Genomic DNA, 19,461 nt, shown 5'->3' on the forward strand with positions numbered 1-19,461 from the left:
AAACCTTTGCCAACTGCATTGCAGGCGGGTTCTTTACCGCTGAGCCACTGGGGAAGCCCTTAATACGCCTGGCAGGAGTCATAAAATGCATGTTCCTTGTTTACAATCTCACTTCACGGAAACATTTACAACCCATGTGAATGATTTACTTGTCATTTCTTAGTTCATCTAAATCCTGAGCTTAGTTTATCTGAATCCGTATTTACAAAGTCTGAATATGTCCACATATCCCAGGTTACTGGAAGATGGGAGATGGTCCAGCAGGGTCAGAAGCCCTGCAAGGGGCAGTGTGGGCACCTCTCAGGGTCCCAGCCTCTTCCCGACCTCTGCTCAGCCTCTGCTACCCTGGCCACACAAATGCCTCCACTTCTATCCACAGCCAGCTGGAGCTGCATGTTGTGTTATTCCGGGCCTGGCTTCCCTCTGCATTCTCTCTGAACTAAATCTCACCAAGGCCAGGCTGCATTAAAGGTCACCACGCAAAGAATAAATACGGAATAAAGGCAATGTTTGAAGTAGACAGATTATCTAGATGCTGCTGCTGCTGCTGCTGCTAAGCCACTTCAGTTGTGTCTGACTCTGTGCGACCCCATAGACGGCAGCCCACCAGGCTCCCCCGTCCCTGGGATTCTCCAGGCAAGAACACTGGAGTGGGTTGCCATGTCCTTCTCCAAAGCATGAAAGTGAAAAGTGAAAGTGAAGTTGCTCAGTCGTGTCCAACTCTTAGTAACCCCAAGGACTGCAGCCTACCAGGCTCCTCCATCCATGGGATTTTCCAGGCAAGAGTACTGGAGTGGGATGCCATTGCCTTCTCCGTATCTAGATGCAGAAACTGGCTAACAGACTCAAGGTCACAAGATTAAAGAAAGGGAAAGGACTTCCCTGGTGGTTCAGTGGCAAAGAATCTGCCTGCCAATGCCGGAGATTCGAGTTCAATTCCTGGTCTGGGAGGACCCCACATGACGCAGAGCAACTAAGCCCGTGCACCACAGCTGCTGAGCCTGGGATCTAGAGACCTGGAGCCTCAACTACTGAAGCCTGCGTGCCCAAGAGCCTGTGCTCCACAACAAGAGAAGTCCGCACCATGAGAAGCCCACTTGCCACAACTAGAGAAAAGCCCATGAAGCAACAAAGACCCAGCATAGCCAAAAATAAAAATAAAATTATAAAGAAAGGAAAAAAATATATATAGAGAGAGAGACTCCTAATCTGAGACAGAAATAAATATATCCTAAAATAATGCTATGACAAAGTGCCATTGATTGAAATGGGAGCCTCACCAATGTTTATTTTTTGGAGGACTTCCCTGGTGGTCCAGCGAATAAGATGCTGAGCTGTCAACGCCGGGGACATGGGTTTGATCCCTGGCCAGAGAACTAAGATCCCACATACATTTGCTGAGAGGTACAGCCAAAAATAATAGCAATTATTATTTTTCCCTGAACTAAAGGACAGTTACCTCCTGTCATACAATGTGCACATGATATGAGGACAGCCTCAAGCTGGGTGTGGCGTCCTGTGTGTCTGCAAAGAATCGCACACGTGAGAATTACACCAACACTTTAAAATGAAACAAACCCTTCAGAGCCCCGCACAGCTGTGTGTGCACCAGAGAGGCACCACTTTAGAGGTAAAGACGCATGGATGGGTACCACAGCCCTGTAACAGGAGGCTCTTCCTATGAATCCACTAAAGATGATTTCTTACCTGCATTTTATTTTATTTTTCTTACCTGCATTTTAAAAAGGACCCTCTACCTAAAGTTGGGCTTCCCAGGTGCTCTGTGGTAAAGAACCTGTCTGCCAATACAGGAGATACAAGTTGGATCCCTGGGTCGGGAAGATCCCCTGGAGGAGGAAATGGCAACCCGCTCCAATATTCTTCCCTGGGAAATTCCATGGACAGAGAAGCCTGGCAGGCTACAGTCCATGGGATCACAAAGTCGGACAGGACTGAGCAATTGAGCACACACGCAGGTGTATGTATACATACATATATACATCATTTATACACACCACCTGTATGCACATATATGCACATAGTGTGTGTCTATGCACCTATCCTATGAATCCTATAAAAGCGACAGCAACAGTTACAAGTGAAGTAGGGATCTGGGGAGGGCAGGGTAGGCGGGCCAGGATCGGGGGTGGGGGGGTAGGTGGGTGGTCTGGGTCTCCAGGGCATCTTCCTCAATCTTGGACTTTCAAACAGCTGTTAGGCTGTTCGAGGGTCTTCTGGATGCTAGGCAATTGTCCCCTTTAACAATGTTCTTTTTCCCGAATGTTTAATCCCCAATAGCAGCTACCTGACCATCAAGACAAGATCCTGACCTCAAATCACCTGCAAGATTTCACAGCATGCTCAGTGACTCCTCCTGCCCTTCTGCATGAGGCATTCCAGCTCACTCAGGGTAGCCCCAAATTAGCTTGCTACTTCTGCCTTCATTTAGTAGTACAGTGTTTTTTAATAAAGAAGAACGGGTCAGGTTTGCCACAGAAGAGATGAGTTGTAAAGTACCAGCCAAATTTTTGGGCAGTCTCCAAACACCTGGCCACCACAAATGATTACTTTAATGTATTTCTAATGAGAACTGGGCTCGGGCCAAGATGAAGATGCTTAACCCATTAAGGAAAATTTCCTCGAGTTTTCTTAAAGGATCACAAAATTTTAATATTAGCATGAAGGAATAAGCCATAATGTTTTGTGTAAGAACAGAAAGGTTAGCTGCAAATCAGGCCTGGAAAGTTTAGCGTTTTTTAAACACTTATCTCTGTGCTTTTAAAACTTGTCCACTGGATCTGCCTGAAGGAGAAAGGGACCCTAGGCAAACCTCTGCCGCTGGAGGGTTAGGCAGAGGCTGAAGTGTCCTGGGAGCCTGCAGCTGAGGGCAAGCTGCCTCCAGGACCAGAGGGCTGAGGTTCACTGTCGAGTGGAAGAGAAAAGGCAGAGGACCGACCTGCAGGTGAGGGCTACCACCACACCTGTCCCCCCATGTCTTTGTAAAATGTGCACAGAAAATGTGCACTCTGGAGTTCAGAGTCCAGGAGGGGTCTAACTGCAGAGGCAAGCCCTCACCGGGTTAACAATTACTCAGAGCCGAGCCCACCCACTTCAGAGCCCAGACAGCTCTGGCCCCATGACTTCGTTTTTGTTTACTGACCATAATTTATCGAGCACCTACTAAGTGCCAGGCTCTGTGCCACATGCACATTCTCTTAATGTGTTGCACGTATCTTTTCTCTTATTTCCCTGGTTTTGATTGAGGAAATTGAGGCTCAGAACGTCCAGTGATGCCCAGGGCTCCCAGTTAGAAGGGGCAGGGGCAGGATTTGAACCCAGATCTCCATCCCCCCTCTCCCACCACAGAGCAGCTCTGCCCCTGTTAAGCGAAGAACCTGGCCTGGGAAGGCCATATACCAGAGAGGCCACTTCAGTGATCACGGAGGCAGCAGGGCTGGCAGAAATGGAAGGAAAAAGAAAAGGAAGCAGCTCTCCAGCTCTTCCTTCCTATCCGATCATAAGGCTGGAGTTTCCTGCTGACCAACAGAGAAGGGAGGCCAGAGGAGGGGCAGTGGCCTCGAGGCTCCCTGCAGCCAGCTGTGAGCCCCCGGGCAGGGCTGCCGGCTTACACCACAGTGGACCCTCCACACACGTTCTCCCGGGGTCTCCACCTGCCACCACTGTCTCCAGGGCTGCCTGCCCTCCCCGGGCACTTGCTCAAGGATGGAACCCTGATCTGACAGGTTGGGACCCCTGAACTCAATATGACCTATGTGCATGAAGAAGAGCTGTGTGAAACCCCATTTCCTGCAGCCAGCTAGGGCCTGGGGGAGGGGGGGTGATGGTCACCCGAAGCCTTTGGCGGGAGTGATGGCAGGTGCGAGCAACCAGAGGTGGCAGCTTCTGTCTTGAGAGCCACCTCTTAAAACACAGAAGGCGGGCAGAGGAGAAGCCAACTTCCATAGCACCTGCGTCCCAGGGCAGAACGGCGACAGCGAGGAATCCCCGCCTCCCATCACACACCCCTGCCCGGTCTCCCAGTTCAGGCCAGACAGTAGGGCTCGAATGTGGCCCGAAATTCGCGTTCTCAAATCGCAGGAGCTCCAGATGTCAACCACAGCGACGAAATGATCGCAAGCTCGGCTGGAGTGGCAAGGGGCGCGGGGCGTCGTCCCGCTGGGCTCCTCCCCCCACAACAGCTCACTCAAACCCGGACGGGGTCTCGGGTCTTCCCAGACCCTAACACGCGCACGCTGCACACCCGCCGGGTTCCCGCGCCGCGCGCCCACCACCCCGCTCGGCCGCAGTCCCCTCCTCGCCACCTGCCCGCGCGCACCTGCTCGTACCCGTCGCCCCCTAACCCCCTTCACGCCCCCGCCCCGACCCTGGGCCCGCCCGCCCCGCGCTTACCGGCCGCGCTCCGGCCGCTCCGGGCCCCGCGCCCCGGGCCGCGCGCTCCTGGGCCCCGGCCCCGGCCCCGGCCCCGGCTTCGGCTCCGGCCCGGCCCGGCCCCGCCGCTTCCCGTCACGTGGGTGGCCGGGGGGCGGGAGCGCCGGTCCCCGTCCGGCCTGCGCCCCGCGTCGGCTGCAGACCCCGCCCTGGGCCGGGCCGCGGGGGGGGCGCCCCTCCGGCCTCGGATGCCCCGGGTTTGGGGGGCCCGGAGCGCCTGCCTCGGGGCTCGCGGGGTCGGTGGGCGGGGAGATGCGCCGATCTTCGAGGCGCACGAGCGGAGCCTGCCGGGCCCTGGGCGGGGTCGGTAACGCGGCAAAGCTGCAGCTGCCGGGGCCGCGCTTTCTCCTCCCCCCGGCCTGCTGGACACGCTCGCCGCCCTAATTCTCGCACCGCGACGGCGCTGGGCAGTGTACTTGCTGAACGAACAAGTGAATCCACCCATCCCTCCATCCTGGGAAAGGCTGGACCGCACGGCCACCTGACGTAGTTGGACTGGAGGAGTGAGTGGATGGCGGCTGGTGGCCCCCGTAGGGCTGAAATGGACTGCCGGGCACGAGCCGCCTGCCGCCCGCCCCAGGCCCACAGCTAGCCCCGAGCCCCAGGGGCGGTGAATTCGCAGGGTGTCCTTACTGAAGCAGGGAGTCCAGGACAATTTACCCACTCCTTCAGGAGCGCCCATCGATAGCTATCCCTTTGGGTCAAGCTACAGCGCAGAGTCCTAGGTTAGGATGAATCCATGAGCCTGTCTTCCAACATATAGTCAAACTCCAGTTCCACAGAGAAAAAGAAAATTCCCTCTAGGGCCGTTAGTGCGCAATTATCAGCATATAAAAAGCCCAATTTTCTCAATGATCTTCCTGACTTTAAGAGGCCCCCAAGACCTCAGCTTTCCTCCAGCCCCTGGAGAATATAAAACAAAGATGTCGTCCCCAATCTAGAGGCAGATACCAGCTACTACTCTGCAGCCTTCTGTTTCTAAGGGAGGAAAACAAATGACCCCTCAAAGAGTCAAATGAAGCAAATAACAAATCATTAGGAATTAATTTTCTGTGACCTCTTACGTCCTTCCCTTCTTGCCACACACGTCCCACCTGCCCCAGACAGAGTTTCAGTTCTGACCCTGTGGATCCAGCATCACTGGCCCAACCTCCAGGTGGGTAAAGGATTTCCAGAGTGTACAGCTACCTGTGCTTCAAGGGCAAGTGCAGGTCTGGTGGAGCCAGGGAGCTGGCTCCACCCGAGTTTTCATCCATCTCATTTTGCCCAGGCCCATGGGCAATGTGTGACTGGTCATCAGCTCATCACTGGCCCACTTGGCCTAGAATCCACTCTGCCGTGTCGTTTCAGCGCTCTGCCATGAACTGGCATGAGATTACGTAGAGGTGACACTACTGACTGCCAGCCAGACAACAGGGCTAAGGGGCTTACCGTGGTGACCTCATTTAAGCAATATCCTTATGAAGTAGGCACTACTGATTTCTACATTGTACACAGGAATTTACAGACACAAAGTGAAAGACTTCCCCTAAAGTCCACAGAGTGAGCAGGGGTAAGAACTCAACAACACGGTGAGATTTTTTATACATAAAATTAAGCTCTGTTGGTTGAATAGTTTATGGAATATTTGTGTTCTGCTTTAAACAATCTAGGAGTGAAAATGTGTTAACAAAGAGGAGCAAAAGAAGATAATTCAGAAATAGTTATTTCCTTTTTGAAAAAATTTGTCATAAGATTCTTAAAATGGCAAACTCCACACGTGCACGTTATTCCACTTACAAACCTTCTTCCTGAAGTTTTTCAGAAGTCTATTTCACATGTCTGGCAGCTGTATGTAACTAATCCATAAACATGCAAAGATCTGCACCTGGCTAATTCTATACTCCTCATGTTGTTTTGATTTGTCATATTTAAGAATATCAAAAGAAAATTTTCAAAGGAATTATCAATTAACTTCATTTATGATATTTATTTTTGGCTGTGCTGAGTCTTCCTTGCTGCACAAAGGCTTTCTCTGGTTGCAGCAAGCAGAGGCTCTTCTCTAGTTGTGGTGTGCGAGCTTCTCATTGCGGTGGCTTCTCTTGAGGAGCACCAGCTCTAAGCTCATGGGCTTCAGTAACTGCAGCACATGGGCTCAGTAGTTGCATCCCACAGGCTCTGGAGTGTGGGCTTAGTAGCTGTGGAACAAAGGCTTTAGTTGCTTGCAGCATGTGGCATCTTTCCAGACCAAGGATCAAACCCATGCACCCTGCATTGGCAGGCAGATTCCCATCCACTGTACTACCAGGGAAGTCATTTATTATCCTTATTAAATATCCCTTTGGTCCATACTAAACAAGTTATACTATAGAGTGTGAAAAAGATGGCCTCAAAGATTAATGAAGATTAAACATTGAATAGATACAACTGAATTCTTAGTATTATACTGCTAATGAGAGAAATCAACACCCCAGGTTCTCATTATATATCTTGTTCATGATTCATTCATTCAGTAGACACTGAATACTTACTAAGCGTAAGCACTGTGTTACTACGGCCGAGGCAGGGGTCAGGGTGGGGTGTTGGACTCTGTTCCAGAGGAGCTCATAACCAGTGAGGTGACGACGCCAAGCAGGACAGTGTTTGTTGGTTTTCCTCAGCTTTGTTCTTGTCAACTACAGGCTCCAAATAAAAATGTTAATGAAAACCTCATGATCTCTGAGGAAGGGGAAATTCTCATAATAAAACCTGAGCATTTTCGGTTACTATATAATACAGATGACTTCCCTGGTGGCTCAGACGGTAAAGCGTCTGCCTACTATACGGGAGACCTAGTTTCAATCCCTGGGTTGGGAAGATCCTCTGGAGAAGGAAATGGCAACCCACTCCAGTACTCTTGGCTGGAAAATCCCAAGGACAGAGGAGCGTGGTAAGCTACAGTCCATGGGGTTGCAAAGAGTCGGACCCGACTGAGCGACTTCAGTTTCAGGTCATAATACAGGTGATACTGTTGTAGCAGGAATGAAACTTCAGTCTACAAACTCAAATGTGGAACAATGGGAATTTTTTTTTCTGTAACTGAACTTTATTTTTACTTTAAGGCCCACTCAGCTGCCAGGGACAATAATCTTATCATGGAAGACCAGCGCCCTTCCCCAGGGCTGTGTCTGGTTAGCGAATGTGTAAGGTGCCAGGACGAGGAGAAGCAGGAGATGTCTGGTCCTCACATCTCTGGTCCAGCACGAATTCAGAGGCGCTCTTTGTCCACTCTGGCGTTTGGTTTTCAGTCTTGTTGTTTAGGTGCTGACAAGCCTGGCTTGAAGCCTCCAATCATGGTGTCTGCCTGGCTTACAGGCCTGTCACTTCCTTGCTTCGATGTGGCAGAAATCTCTTTCAGGTGGCCCTTCTGCCTGTACACATTCGAAACATCACCTCAAAATCGTTAAAAAGGCAAATTATCCCCCACCCTACTTCTGCATCAGAAACTGATTTAAACACAGCAGACCACCTGTTTTCAGAGGCTCCTCTCTCTAAGGCTCTTCCTAGGATGGAGTGAGGGCAGGCATTACCAAAGACCCTGTCTCTCCTTCCCCTGGAGTGGGGAGAGTGCTGAAACCTTATCAACACTTCCTCCTCTCTGACTCTTGATTTTATTCTTTTGCTCTGGGGACACTCCTTCTATCCTGAAACGTTTGTTTCAGAGACACCAAGAGTTATCTGAAAGGATTTAGTTTTAACCAGGGAAGTACTTCTAGTTTTAAACTGGAAAATACGAGAAGGAAAAAAAACTGCACAGGTCTTACCTGCCATAAAACGTTTTTGCTGATGAAGAGCTTGAGACATCAGGTTAAGTCCTGAAAACCACAGGGGGGAAAAAAAAAAAAAACCCAAGAACCGGAAGCCACATTTCCAGGTAGCTAGAGGTAACAGGGGAGGGATTTGTCCTACTTTGGCTCCATCTTCACAACACTGTGAGGGGCGTTATTCCCATCTCAGAGCTGGGGAAACTAAACAAATGTGCGGCTGTGTCATCGGCACTTCTCGGCTGCCCTTAGTTTCATGTGTGAGTAGGTTCATTCCGAGTATTACTTCGGGAACAAATACTTGAGTGCCTACTATGTGCCAGGCGCTGGGTTCCAGAGAATTAAAGCCTCTGGCCTTACATCATATTGAAGAAACATTAGGAAACAAACAATAAAAAGGCTCAAAAAACAAAACCAAGAAGCTCTCAAACACTACTCACCATATTTAGACCAACTTTCACCGGCCTCCCTTGCCGTCTTCCCGCGAGGCTGCCCTTGGACTCCCATTGGTCTCTGTCTCTGACGTCATACGAGGCGCGACCAGGCGCGGCCAATCGTGGCTCGTGAACTTCGCCTTTCCCTCTCTTCCTGCCAGACTGGAAACGCCAGTGTCCCCGGCAGGGAGCGCTTTCACTTCTTTATGCCCCCGGGGATATTCTCCGGTTAGAGCCCGCCCAGCACCCTAGCCTGCCCGGAGAGGCGGAGCGCGACGCGCGGCACACACAGAGTGACTACACACCCGTGGCCGCCGCGCCTGCCGTGACGTCACTTCCGGGACGCTTGCTCGCGGGAGACTTGTGGGTAGCCGGCCGGGGTCTCCTGGCGACGACGATGGCGGGGGATGTGGGCGGTCGCAGCTGCACGGATTCGGAGCTGCTGCTGCACCCGGAGTTGCTGTCCCAGGAGTTCCTTCTCCTCACCCTGGAGCAGGTGCGGCGCGCTGCTGCGGGCGGGCCTGCTTCGGGGAGGCGCTGGGACTTGAGCTCGCCCCGAGTAGTCCTCGGCGGCACCCGACACACCCGCCGCCGCCGTGCCAGCCGCCCGGTCGAGCCGCTCTCCGCCCCGCGCGGACCGGCCGGGTCTCCGCACTCACCTGCCGAGAGAGAGAAGGCCTCAGAGTTCCAGGGACTCCTGGGAGTTAGGAATACTCATTTGGGGTTTCGATGGTTGGGAAAGGGAAGTCCAGACGACCCCCACGGCCTGGGTGTGATCAGGGGCCTGCCAAGAGGGGCTGGGGAAGGTCGTGGAAGAACGGGAACAAGGGGTGGCGGTCCCCGGCTGCCGGCCTGGAGGGCATCGGAGAAGTCGTCCGTTCTCCACACTCACCGAGTTCAAAGACGGGGAAACTGAGTCTCAGACAGGTGGAGTGACTTCTGTGTTCACACCGCCGTTAGATGGTGCAGCCGGAGAACTCAGGGCTCCTGGCTTCTCAAAGCAGCGTTTGCTCTTCTTCAGCTGTTGTGGTTTATGATAGCAGACGAAAAATAAGACCAAAAAAAAAAAAAAAAAGTGATGAGTTTTGTCGTACTCTAGAGCACCGGGAACTGTGTTCAATGTTGTGCGGCAGCTTGGATGGGAGGGGAGTTTGGGGGAGAATGGATCTGTGTATATGTGCAGCTGCTTCCATTTGCTGTCCACCTAAAACTATCACAACATTGTTAATCGTCCAGTATAAAATAAAAAAAAATTTTTTTAAGTGATGAGTTTTGTTTAAAGTGGTAGAGAATTGCTGAAAACTTTGGGGGGTTTTAAGTGGCATGTTTTGTTGTTTTCTTTTTGTTTTTCCCCTCAGTACTCTTCTTTCTCTGATTTCCTCAAACCTGGCCCCCTCACCCTCCACCCCCTACCTGGCTAGAATTTTTTAGAGATATCAATTACCTATTTTCCCTGTGGTTGTGAAACTTTTTAGGTCCCTCACAATCACCCTAGGGTGTGTGAAAACACAGATTGCAGGGTTCAATGCACAGAGTTTCTGGTTCAGTAATTTTGAAGTGCCTGAAAAGTGCCATTTTTAACAATTTCTTGCAGCTGGTCCAGCAATCACAGTTTGAGAATCGCCTTGAGGTCTGAGTGATTAGCTCCAGTTTAATATAGTTTCCGAAGTAGGGAAACTTGGGGAAAAACATCCCGGGTGAGACCTCCAGCCCGCCCATCTGCTCATGACAGTAACTCTCTAGATACCTTTCTGACAGGATGGAGTAACTGTTATCATTGTTTGCTTTCTTTTTTCTGTCTCCCCATACAGTCCCCCGTTTTCAGTTGCATTCATAGGTTAAGATGCTGCTACTGAAAATGGCCTTTATGCCTCCTGTGTGGGTCACACTGACCCACACAGTGTGTGGGGACACATGACCATTGTCTTTAAGATGAAGCTGGAAAGATAACGTGAAGAGCTTAGCCTTTCTATAGTACTGCTTCTTGCAGCAGCATATAGGATGTTAGGCATGTGTCCAAACATGAAAGTGGTTTTATACTTGTTATTTAAGCACTCATGTCTTACCCTGTTAGATAGGCAGTTAAAATGAAGGCTGTTGTTTTGAAATTACTTTTGCTTCCTTTTCCACAGAAGAACATAACTGTTGAAAATGACATGAGAGTAAACAAAGACAGTCTCACTGACCTTTATGTTCAGCATGCAATACCACTGCCTCAGAGAGATTTGCCAAGGAATAGATGGGGAAAAATGATGGAAAAGAAGAGAGAACAACACGAGATAAAAAATGAGACAAAAAGGTACTTTTCTGCAGTTCTGGTTATTGTCTTATATGACTGAACAATCTTGCTTTTCTTTTTTTCCCCATGTGAATTTAGGTAAAAAAATACTCAGCTACTGTTTATTGAGCATCAGGCATTGTGCTGTAGCATAAATAAAACTGACCGAACTCCTTGATCATATTTGAATTGGGAGAAACACAATAAAAAAGTTAAGTCAAATACAGGGCATGCTACACTGTGGTAAATGCGAAGGAGAAATGGGAAGAGGAAGAGGGATGACAGCTTTGGGTGAAGTAGCCAGGGACAGCCTCACTGAGAAGTGACATTTCAGTGGAGAGACCTGTGGAAAGTAGACGGTGAGCCAGGTTCTGGGCCAAACATGAGAGCCAGGTCAGGGCTGTGTCCACACGATGGCCATGAGCAGCCTGGAGGCAGGCAGGGCTGAGCAGGGAAGGCGGTGCAGAGGGGTGAGTGTGGGAGGACCTTGGCTCTGCTCTGAGATGAGCAGCCGTCGCAGGATTTCGAGCAGAGAGATGATACCGTCGGATGCCCATTTTAAGAGGTTTACTCTGGCTGCTATACTGAGACGTGGTTTAAGGTTGGGGGAGGGTGGTGTTCTGTAATCCTGGCAGTAGACAGTGGTGATTCTGGGGGAGGTACTGGACTTGGTAAGAAGCATTTTGGGTCTGGTTGTGTTTTGGAGGCAGAGCCAACAAGGTTTATTAAAGTAGAAGGAAACAGTGGAGTCAGATAAGGCCATGAGATCTGTGAATAAAATAGAAATAAAGAGATGGTTGTATTGCTTCCATAAATCCCAGAAAAGTCCAGAAAATTTTTAATTCCAGAAAAATTTTCGTAAAACCACAAGCAGATGAATTTCCTTTTATACATTTAATTAGCATAGTTAGTTAGGACGAAGTATCTTAACATCTCTAAATGGCCTAATTATTTTCCTGTGTCTATTTCATCACATGTGGGTGCTATTGATTAATTGCTGAATATTTTTTTGAGAGCCTCACTGTCCTAGGCAGTGCACTACAGACAGTGGGAGAAGATGGAATGAGAGGGCTCCATAAGGAGCACCTCAGCTCTGAGTTAGTGGTTTTAATCTCTAGTGACGAAGAAAGATTCCTGACTGATGGGTGATTATTTCCCACTTCTGAGAACAGCGGAAGAACATAACACCCATGTCATCTGCGTATAATCTTTTGGCGAACAGGTGTGTGTACAGTCTCAATGTTGACTGGAACACAGCTTAGGATGAGCATATTTCTTAGAAGCCCCTGAGATGGTGCTGATGCTGCTGGTCACTAGTAGCACTCTCAGTAGCAAAGCTGAAGTGTTTTTCCTAATAACTGGTTGTTAAGTTCTTTCAACATGTTTAATTGAAAGTTGTCCCATCCACCGCCCCCCCACCCCAGCCCCAGACGTTTGTTTCACTTAAGGTCTAATTAATACTGAACAAATGAATGCTTTTATTATTTATACTTACAAATAAGAGTGGAAATTCGGTTTTCAGAAACTAAAAGTGAAGACTTGCTAGTTATAAACTTAAAATTATATAAATGTTACAGTTAGTTTAGGAAATGCCTGAACTTTAAGGACTTTTAATGAGTGGAGTCGGATGTCCTGTCAATTCCTTGTTTGTAAGCTGTCAGTATGGTGGTTTAGTGTAGTTTTATAGTTTGTTAGCCTTTCTAAATAATCAGTGATACGTGGGCAGAATAACTCTGTCAACAGGATGGTAATTTTTAAAAGTTAAAATTTTTTGTTGTTCAGTCAATGAGTTGTGTCCAACTCTCTGTCCATGGACTGCAGCACACCAGGCTTCCCTGTCCTTCACCATCTCCCCGAGTTTGCTCAAACTCGTCCATTGAGTCAGTGATATCATCCAACCATCTCATCCTCTGTTGTCCCCTTTCTCGTGCCCTCAATCTTTCCCAGCATCAGGGTCTTTTCCAGTGAGTTAGTTCTTTACATGAGGTGGCTGAAGTATTGAAGCTTCAGTCCTTCCAATGAATATCCTGGGTTGATTTCTTTTAGGATTGACTGGTTTGATCTCCTTGCTGTCCAAGGGACTCTCAAGAGTTATCCAGCATCACAGTTCGAAAGCATTGGTTCTTCAGCATTCAGCCTTATTTATGGTCCAGTTCTCACACTGGTACATGACTACTGGAAAAACCATAGCTTCAACTATAGGGACCTTTGTTGGCAAAGTGATGTTTCTGCTTTTTAATATGCTGCCTAGCTTTGTCATAGCTTTTCTTCCAAGGAGAAAGAGTCTTTCAATTTCATGGCTGCAGTTACCATCCATAGTGATTTTGAAGCCCAAGAAAATAGTGTATCACTGTTTCCATTGTTTCCCTGTCTCTTTGCCATGAAGTGATGGGACTGGATGCCATGATCTTAGTTTTTTGAATGTTGAGTTTTAAGCCAGCTTTTTCATTTTCCTGTTTCACTTTCATCAAGAGGCTCTGTAGCTCCTCTTCAGTTTCTGCCATTAGAGTGGTATCATCTGCATATCTGAGGTTGTTGATATTTCTCCCGGCAATCTTGATTCCAGCTTGTGAGTCATCCAGCCTGGCATTTCGCAAGTTGTATTCTGCATATAAGTTAAATAAGCAGGGTGACAATATACAGCCTTGATGTACTCCTTTCCCAATTTTGAACCAGCTCATTATTTCATGTCCGGTTCTAACTTTTGCTTCTTGTCTTTTATACAGGTTTCTTAGGAGACAGGTAAGGTGGTGTGGTATTCTGATCTTTTTGAGTTTTCCACAGTTTGTTGTGATCCACACAGTCAAAGACTTTAGCTTAGTCAATGAAGCAGGTGTTTTTTGGAATTCCCTTGCTTTCACTATGATCCAGCGAATGTTGGAAATTTGATCTCTGGTTCCTCTGCGTTTTCTAAATCCAGCTTGTACATCTGGAAGTTCTTAGTTCATGTACTGTTGAAATCTGTTTTGAAGGATTTTAAGCACTACCTTGCTAGCATGTGAAATGAGTGCAACTGTGCAGTCGTTTGAACATTCTTTGCCTTTCTTTGGGATTGGAATGAAAACTGATCTTTTCCAGTCTTGTGGCCATTGCTGAGTTTTCCAAATTTGCTGGCATATTGAGTGCAGCACTTTCACAGCATTATCTTTTAGGATTTGACAATAGCTCAACTGGAATTCCGTCACCTCCACTAGCTTTGTTCGTATAATGCTAAGTTCAAAGCAGCAGAAAGTTATTTCATTTAGGGTAAACATAGAAAACTTCATTTCCAGTAGTCCTGCTTAGATTAGTCAAATCTTTTTTGATCATTTTAGCTTTGAGTTCCAGGGAACTAGTTTGCCATTCAGAGTATTTTTCATGAATACATCTCTCTGATTTCAGGAGTAGCCCTGCAGATGGGTTGCGGAAAAGACCTCTCATTGTGTTTGATGGAAGTTCAACAAGTACAAGCATAAAAGTGAAGAAGACGGAGAACGGGGATAATGACCGGCTCAGGCCCCCGCCCCAGGCGAGCGCTACCAGTAATGCCTTTAGAAAATTGTCAAATTCCTCTTCAAGTGTCTCACCCCTAGTTTTGTCTTCCAACTTGCCTGTGAACAATAAAGTGGAGCACAGTAATAATGACACTAAACAGGACCATGACTTCAGGCACAGGAAGGGTCCTCCGGGCCCTGTGAAGTCGCCGCCGCCGTCGCCGGTGGGAGCCACTCCCGTGAAGTTAAAGCGAGCTGCCCCCAAGGAGGAGGCCGAGGCCACGGTGGGTGCTGCCTGGTGGGCCCTGCGCCAGCTGCGTGCCTGGGGTCCGCCCTGCCCCACGCCGCTCTCCTGCCCGTCAGCAGGAGACGTCGCGTTTCTGCATCTCACTCCCTGTGCGTGGCCCTGGGAGCCGTGATAAGCTGACGTCTTAAAGTGCTCTCCGTTTATTTCTGCTTAAAACATGTAAAGGCAGTGCCTCTTGGGCACTTTTCCTCAAGTGTCCTCTTGGAACTCAAGGAGAGAAGTAGTCCTGTGTTAGCAAGACTCAGAATGTTAACTCCGTTGTGCAGGGTTACACATTTATTAAGTGGCAGTGTAGATATTGACCTTGAGCTTGAGTCTGTCTGTTTTGCACTTATCTTAAAATCACACCAGAGTCTTTAGGTTTGCTTCCCCACCCCGTCGCACGCACCTGTCTTTAGGAGGATGGAGGTGGTTTGGGAGACTGCTCTGTTAGGCTTCACTAGACTTACTGTCTGAATGCTTGCTTTTCAAATGGCAGATGTGTATAGTTGCCAGAATGTATTTTGAGTTTAATTATGAGATTTTATATATATATATATGTGCAGTTTTATAGTTTTTACTCCTTGTCTTATTTCATTCAGACCAACATTAACGACAGACACCACTGACTGGGTGGCTTCAACAGTAAATATTCGTTTCCGACAGCCCTGGAGACTGGAGTCCACACTCAAGGCAGATTCAGTGTGTGGTCAGGGCCCACTTCCTGGTTCAGAGTCGGCTGCTCTCTCTGCCCTCTCCTGGCAGAAGGGACAGGGTGCTCCCTGGGATCTGTTTTATGGGGGCAGGCGCTCATACCCTTCGTGACATAACCACCTCCCAGAGGCCCCCCTCCAGCACTGCCACCTTGGGGGCCAAGATTCAGCACAGGGAGTTTGAGGGACATGGGTATTCAGTCCACAGCATTCCTGTATATTCTTCGGCTTTGTTGTCAATTTCATGTTCTGTGTCAAAGCGATCAAGACTCTGAGTAGTTGAGACCTAAATAGCAGACCCCGGAGAGAGAGCTGCAGTGACCTGACCAGCCCACAGTTGTCGTTTCAGTTTATCAGTTCAGACTCCTTTCAGCCACCCCCTGCAGTGGGTGCAGTAGCTGTTCCCATTTCACAGGTGAGGAGGAAGAAGCCTTGATAATTTAAACCAACTAGCCTAGGGCTCCAGTCAGTAGGCACCAGCCTGTAGTTGAATTCAGGTCTGCTTGACCCCAGCACATGCATTTCTAGTGATGCCACACCGCTTCTGTCCTCAGTCACTGCTGAGCGGCGGGGGGAGGGGAGATGCGGGCATGTGAGGAAGGACCTTGAACATTACGGTCAGTGAGCCAGTGAGCACTGAGGATTTTTTTTTTCCCCAATCTCTTGGAAAGCATTTTTCTACTCAGAAAACTTTTATTCGTTCAGAGGTGTGACTTTTCTTTTAAATCTTGTACTCAGATCTTAGACTGTGAGGTTGGGGTGCTGTGGGCCCTGCAGGGAGGAAGCAGGCCTGGAGTGGCTCTGGTTCTTGGCTCTGAGTGTACCTGGGGGGGCTTCCAGGAAACCCCACTGGGGTCAGGGTCGCATCCCAGCACCTCCTGAGGGTGCTGGCTGAGTTGGCTCTGGGGTGAGGTCCAAGCCCGGGCGTGTTGTCTGTGCCCTGGGCCAGTCTGTCCGACAGACGTCAGAGAGCCACAGCTGTAAGCGCAGGACCAGGGCTGGCCTTTCCTGCCGCCAGGTGGCAGCAGCGCGCCACCGTCCCTGTGGCAGGGGTCGGTCTGTAAAAGGTGCCTTTGGGGTGTCCGCCGACATTTCTGCAGTGTGCACTGACTTCTGCTCCTGTGTTTGCAGATTAACCTGAAGCCCCCAGAAGCCAAGAGGAAGATACAGCATGTGACATGGCCCTGAAGGAAAGTTTCCAAAAATGTAAATATAACTGTAACTGTAGTTTTTCAAGCAAGTTCGCATATATTGACAGTATTTACAGAGATCTTGATTATTGTGGAATTTTCTTAAGAGGTTTAAATTAGGTTCAAAAAAATAAAGTCCTTTTCTTTCCCTTTCTCCCTCCTTTCCTTCCTGTGGTGGGAGGGGGGGTGGAATCTTGCCTTTCATGCTCTGATTAGGAAGGAATTTCTTTTTAAACAAGTGGTTTATTTAGTAAAGTCATTTATATTGGCCCTAGTCACATAATTAGCTGCAAGTCTGGTATAAAACATTTGATGATTTATAAGAATTATGCTCAATTGTCTGTTTTGGTCTTTGGGGAAATTTGAGGGTTTTTTTAAACTCAAATACTTTAGAAATTCACGATTTTTATTTCTTTGCCCAAGCTAAAGAATATAGCAGTTCATCGCGGTATTTTAGTGAATACTGCCAGACTCCCCTTCAGGGTTCCCCATGGAGAGCATGTTTGTAGTGCTGCCAGTTACCTGCTCAGAATATTCAGATAACACTGCTGTCCTCGATGCTCACATTGCCTCTCTTCCTAGAAACCAAAAGGGAACCCAGTGCTTGTTACTGCTCCTTCTTCCCTTTAATTGTGAGTTGATTTGTGGAGAGTAGACTGCCCAGCCCTTGGACACTCCTAACATGTAGTCATGGCAGCTCTGACCTCCCTCTTGGCCAGGAATCACTCCTTCCTGGGAGCATTATCTTTTCCAAGTGAAGCTGACTTTAAGCTCTTCAGGGGAGTGATCCTGTTGGAGCTGGTACCTGACGGCAGGAGACTCGGGATAGGAAGAGGGGGTAGAAGGCCAGAGCCTGAGGATCCAGGAAGCCTGGGAGACAGCAGGGGGTGCTCAGTGCCATGCGCAGTTGGCAGGAGAGGGGCCGCCGAGTTGGGGGGTCACTCAGAGCAGCGTGGGGCAGTGGGCAGTGCCCACGGAGGCACCAGAGGTTTCCTGGTGTGTGAAGTGGCATTACTCTGGTCCTCTAACAGAAGTCGGCGGGGAGACACGCTAGCCTCCTGCTCACGAGTTCCCAGGTCTGCTTTCTGCCGTGTGCTTCTGACCAAGGTCAAGGGTACTTCACGTTCTTCCCTTGTATGAGTGACCCTCAGGTTGGAGTTTTCCTTCCTAGAGCAGTTCATCCCTTTGTTGATTTGTTAAAACAAGCATTTTAGCTCTTGAATCGCCTTACAAAACATTCATTCAGCCTTGAAGATAGGTACTATACCCAAATTTTAACCCTACAGTTTTCAGCCTTTCTGCCTTTATCCCGACTAGAAATCCGCACACGTAAGACAGACTGATCAGCACTAAGTGCTGTGTCCGTTGTTAACGTTACAGTAAATTGTTAGAGACGCTTTGTGATCTGCAGGGCTGACATCTGGGTATGTTAAAGGACAACCATAATCCTGTACACTGTGTTACGGGAGATTGTGAAAGTGCAGAGTTAGGGTAGAATGACAGATTGTATTTTATGTTCTGCTGTGTCCGCTCCCATTTGCCTCTCTCTCCTTAACTAAGAGAGTTAGCCATTTGACAGTTTTACGTCAGTGGAAACTTATTTTTAGTTACTCAATAAAGTTAATTTTTAATTTGTATATTTAACTTACAGAGTAGGTTGGTAATAACAGCTGAACTGTGTAACATTGTTGCTTCAAATTGAAGTTTATATTATAAACATTCAGCATCAGTGCTCATATAGCAGCATATTTTTGAGCTGTTCTGAGTTTGAAGAGTGGAGAAGCCTCAGCCAAGTACTGTGGGTCACGTTTGCCACATCTGAGCACAGAGTGGACACGGCTCCATGGCGATGACAGTGGTCCCAGGGGTCGCTTTACGGGCTTGTGTCCAGGCCTTGACCTGAGCAGCACTTATGTGGATGGTGCCTCGCTCTGTGATGTGGGCCCATCTGGTGGCTTGATGGAGTGAGTGGAGGGTGGGTGGTCAAGTCAGGTGGCTCCCGATGTAGGCACATCTACTTCCTGGGCACGTGGGCGCCTATGCTTCTCCCTCTTGGCTCCCTGTTTTCCTTTTTCTTACTCTCCTCTCCCACAGTTCTACCTTCTCTGCTCCTTCTCCTTCACCCTATAGATCCTGAGCTCCAGGCTTACATTTATTTGCAAGTCGGACTGCTTGGCCCGCTGATCACTGGGGCCAGAGCTAGGTGAGCCCTGTCCTCCTTGAGGACCACAGACGCTGGTGCAGGGGTCCGAGAGGGTCTGTCACCCAGTGGCTGAGGACGGGCAGTTCACCAGAATCGCTTTGGGCACGACCAGGCACTTTGCAAATACCACTGTGAGGCCATCATATATATCTCTGCTAGTATTAAAATTCTTCAGAATTGTAATTATTATTTGAAATAGCATTTTGGTTAACTTAAGTTTTGAGAGATGATTCGAAAACTGAGCTAGAGACTCATTTGATAGCACTGACCTTCTAAAACTTACATTAAGTGAAACTGCCCGTAGGTGAAGTCAGGTCTGTCAGAAAACCCTTCCTCTGCTGATGCTGTGGGACTTGTCATCCTTAGAGGCTCCAGAGTGGCCATGATGTTTTAAGTGTGCTCTTTTATTAAATGCTTGTTTTGTAATTCAGTACAGAGTTTAACCTTGTAATGTACATTTTTGTATGTCAACGGTCTTTTAAGTAGCCTTATCTTTATTTAAATAAAAAGAGTAAAATTACTGAATAGGTCTATCATTCATAACAAAAATAAAATGTAAAAACACTGTAGTGATTTGATTTTTTTTTTTTTTTTTTTTACTATATAGAAACTTGTTTATTCCTTATAGTACAGCCTTCTGTACCTGGATTGAC

At 48.4% G+C, this 19,461-nt stretch overlaps 2 protein-coding genes and 1 long non-coding RNA gene across 3 annotated transcripts in view; 1 reads left to right on the plus strand and 2 right to left on the minus strand.

Moving 5' to 3' along the window:
* Positions 1-4,549, minus strand: part of TGFBRAP1 (transforming growth factor beta receptor associated protein 1) — a 32,050-nt gene extending 27,501 nt beyond the window's left edge. Inside the window, exon 1 of the mRNA XM_043468058.1 lies at positions 4,411-4,549. The gene's annotated coding sequence lies outside the window, so the exon portion shown is untranslated. The remainder of the gene's footprint in view (positions 1-4,410) is intronic.
* Positions 4,550-6,470: 1,921 nt separating this feature from the next.
* LOC122441459 lies at positions 6,471-8,808 on the minus strand. The gene is made up of 3 exons (XR_006269370.1): positions 8,672-8,808; positions 6,960-7,838; positions 6,471-6,626 (listed from the first exon to the last, which is right to left on the minus strand). It is a non-coding gene; the product is annotated as an uncharacterized LOC122441459 (long non-coding RNA).
* A 148-nt stretch (positions 8,809-8,956) lies between these two features.
* C5H2orf49 (chromosome 5 C2orf49 homolog) lies at positions 8,957-19,374 on the plus strand. The gene is made up of 4 exons (XM_043468064.1): positions 8,957-9,161; positions 10,798-10,964; positions 14,325-14,700; positions 16,547-19,374. The coding sequence occupies exons 1-4, from the start codon at positions 9,063-9,065 to the stop codon at positions 16,601-16,603; spliced, it is 699 nt and encodes a 232-aa protein (XP_043323999.1). The 5' UTR covers positions 8,957-9,062; the 3' UTR covers positions 16,604-19,374.
* The last annotated feature ends 87 nt before the right edge of the window (positions 19,375-19,461 follow it).

Source organism: Cervus canadensis, chromosome 5 (assembly GCF_019320065.1).
Source record: "Cervus canadensis isolate Bull #8, Minnesota chromosome 5, ASM1932006v1, whole genome shotgun sequence".
Classification (NCBI taxonomy): domain Eukaryota; kingdom Metazoa; phylum Chordata; class Mammalia; order Artiodactyla; family Cervidae; genus Cervus; species Cervus canadensis.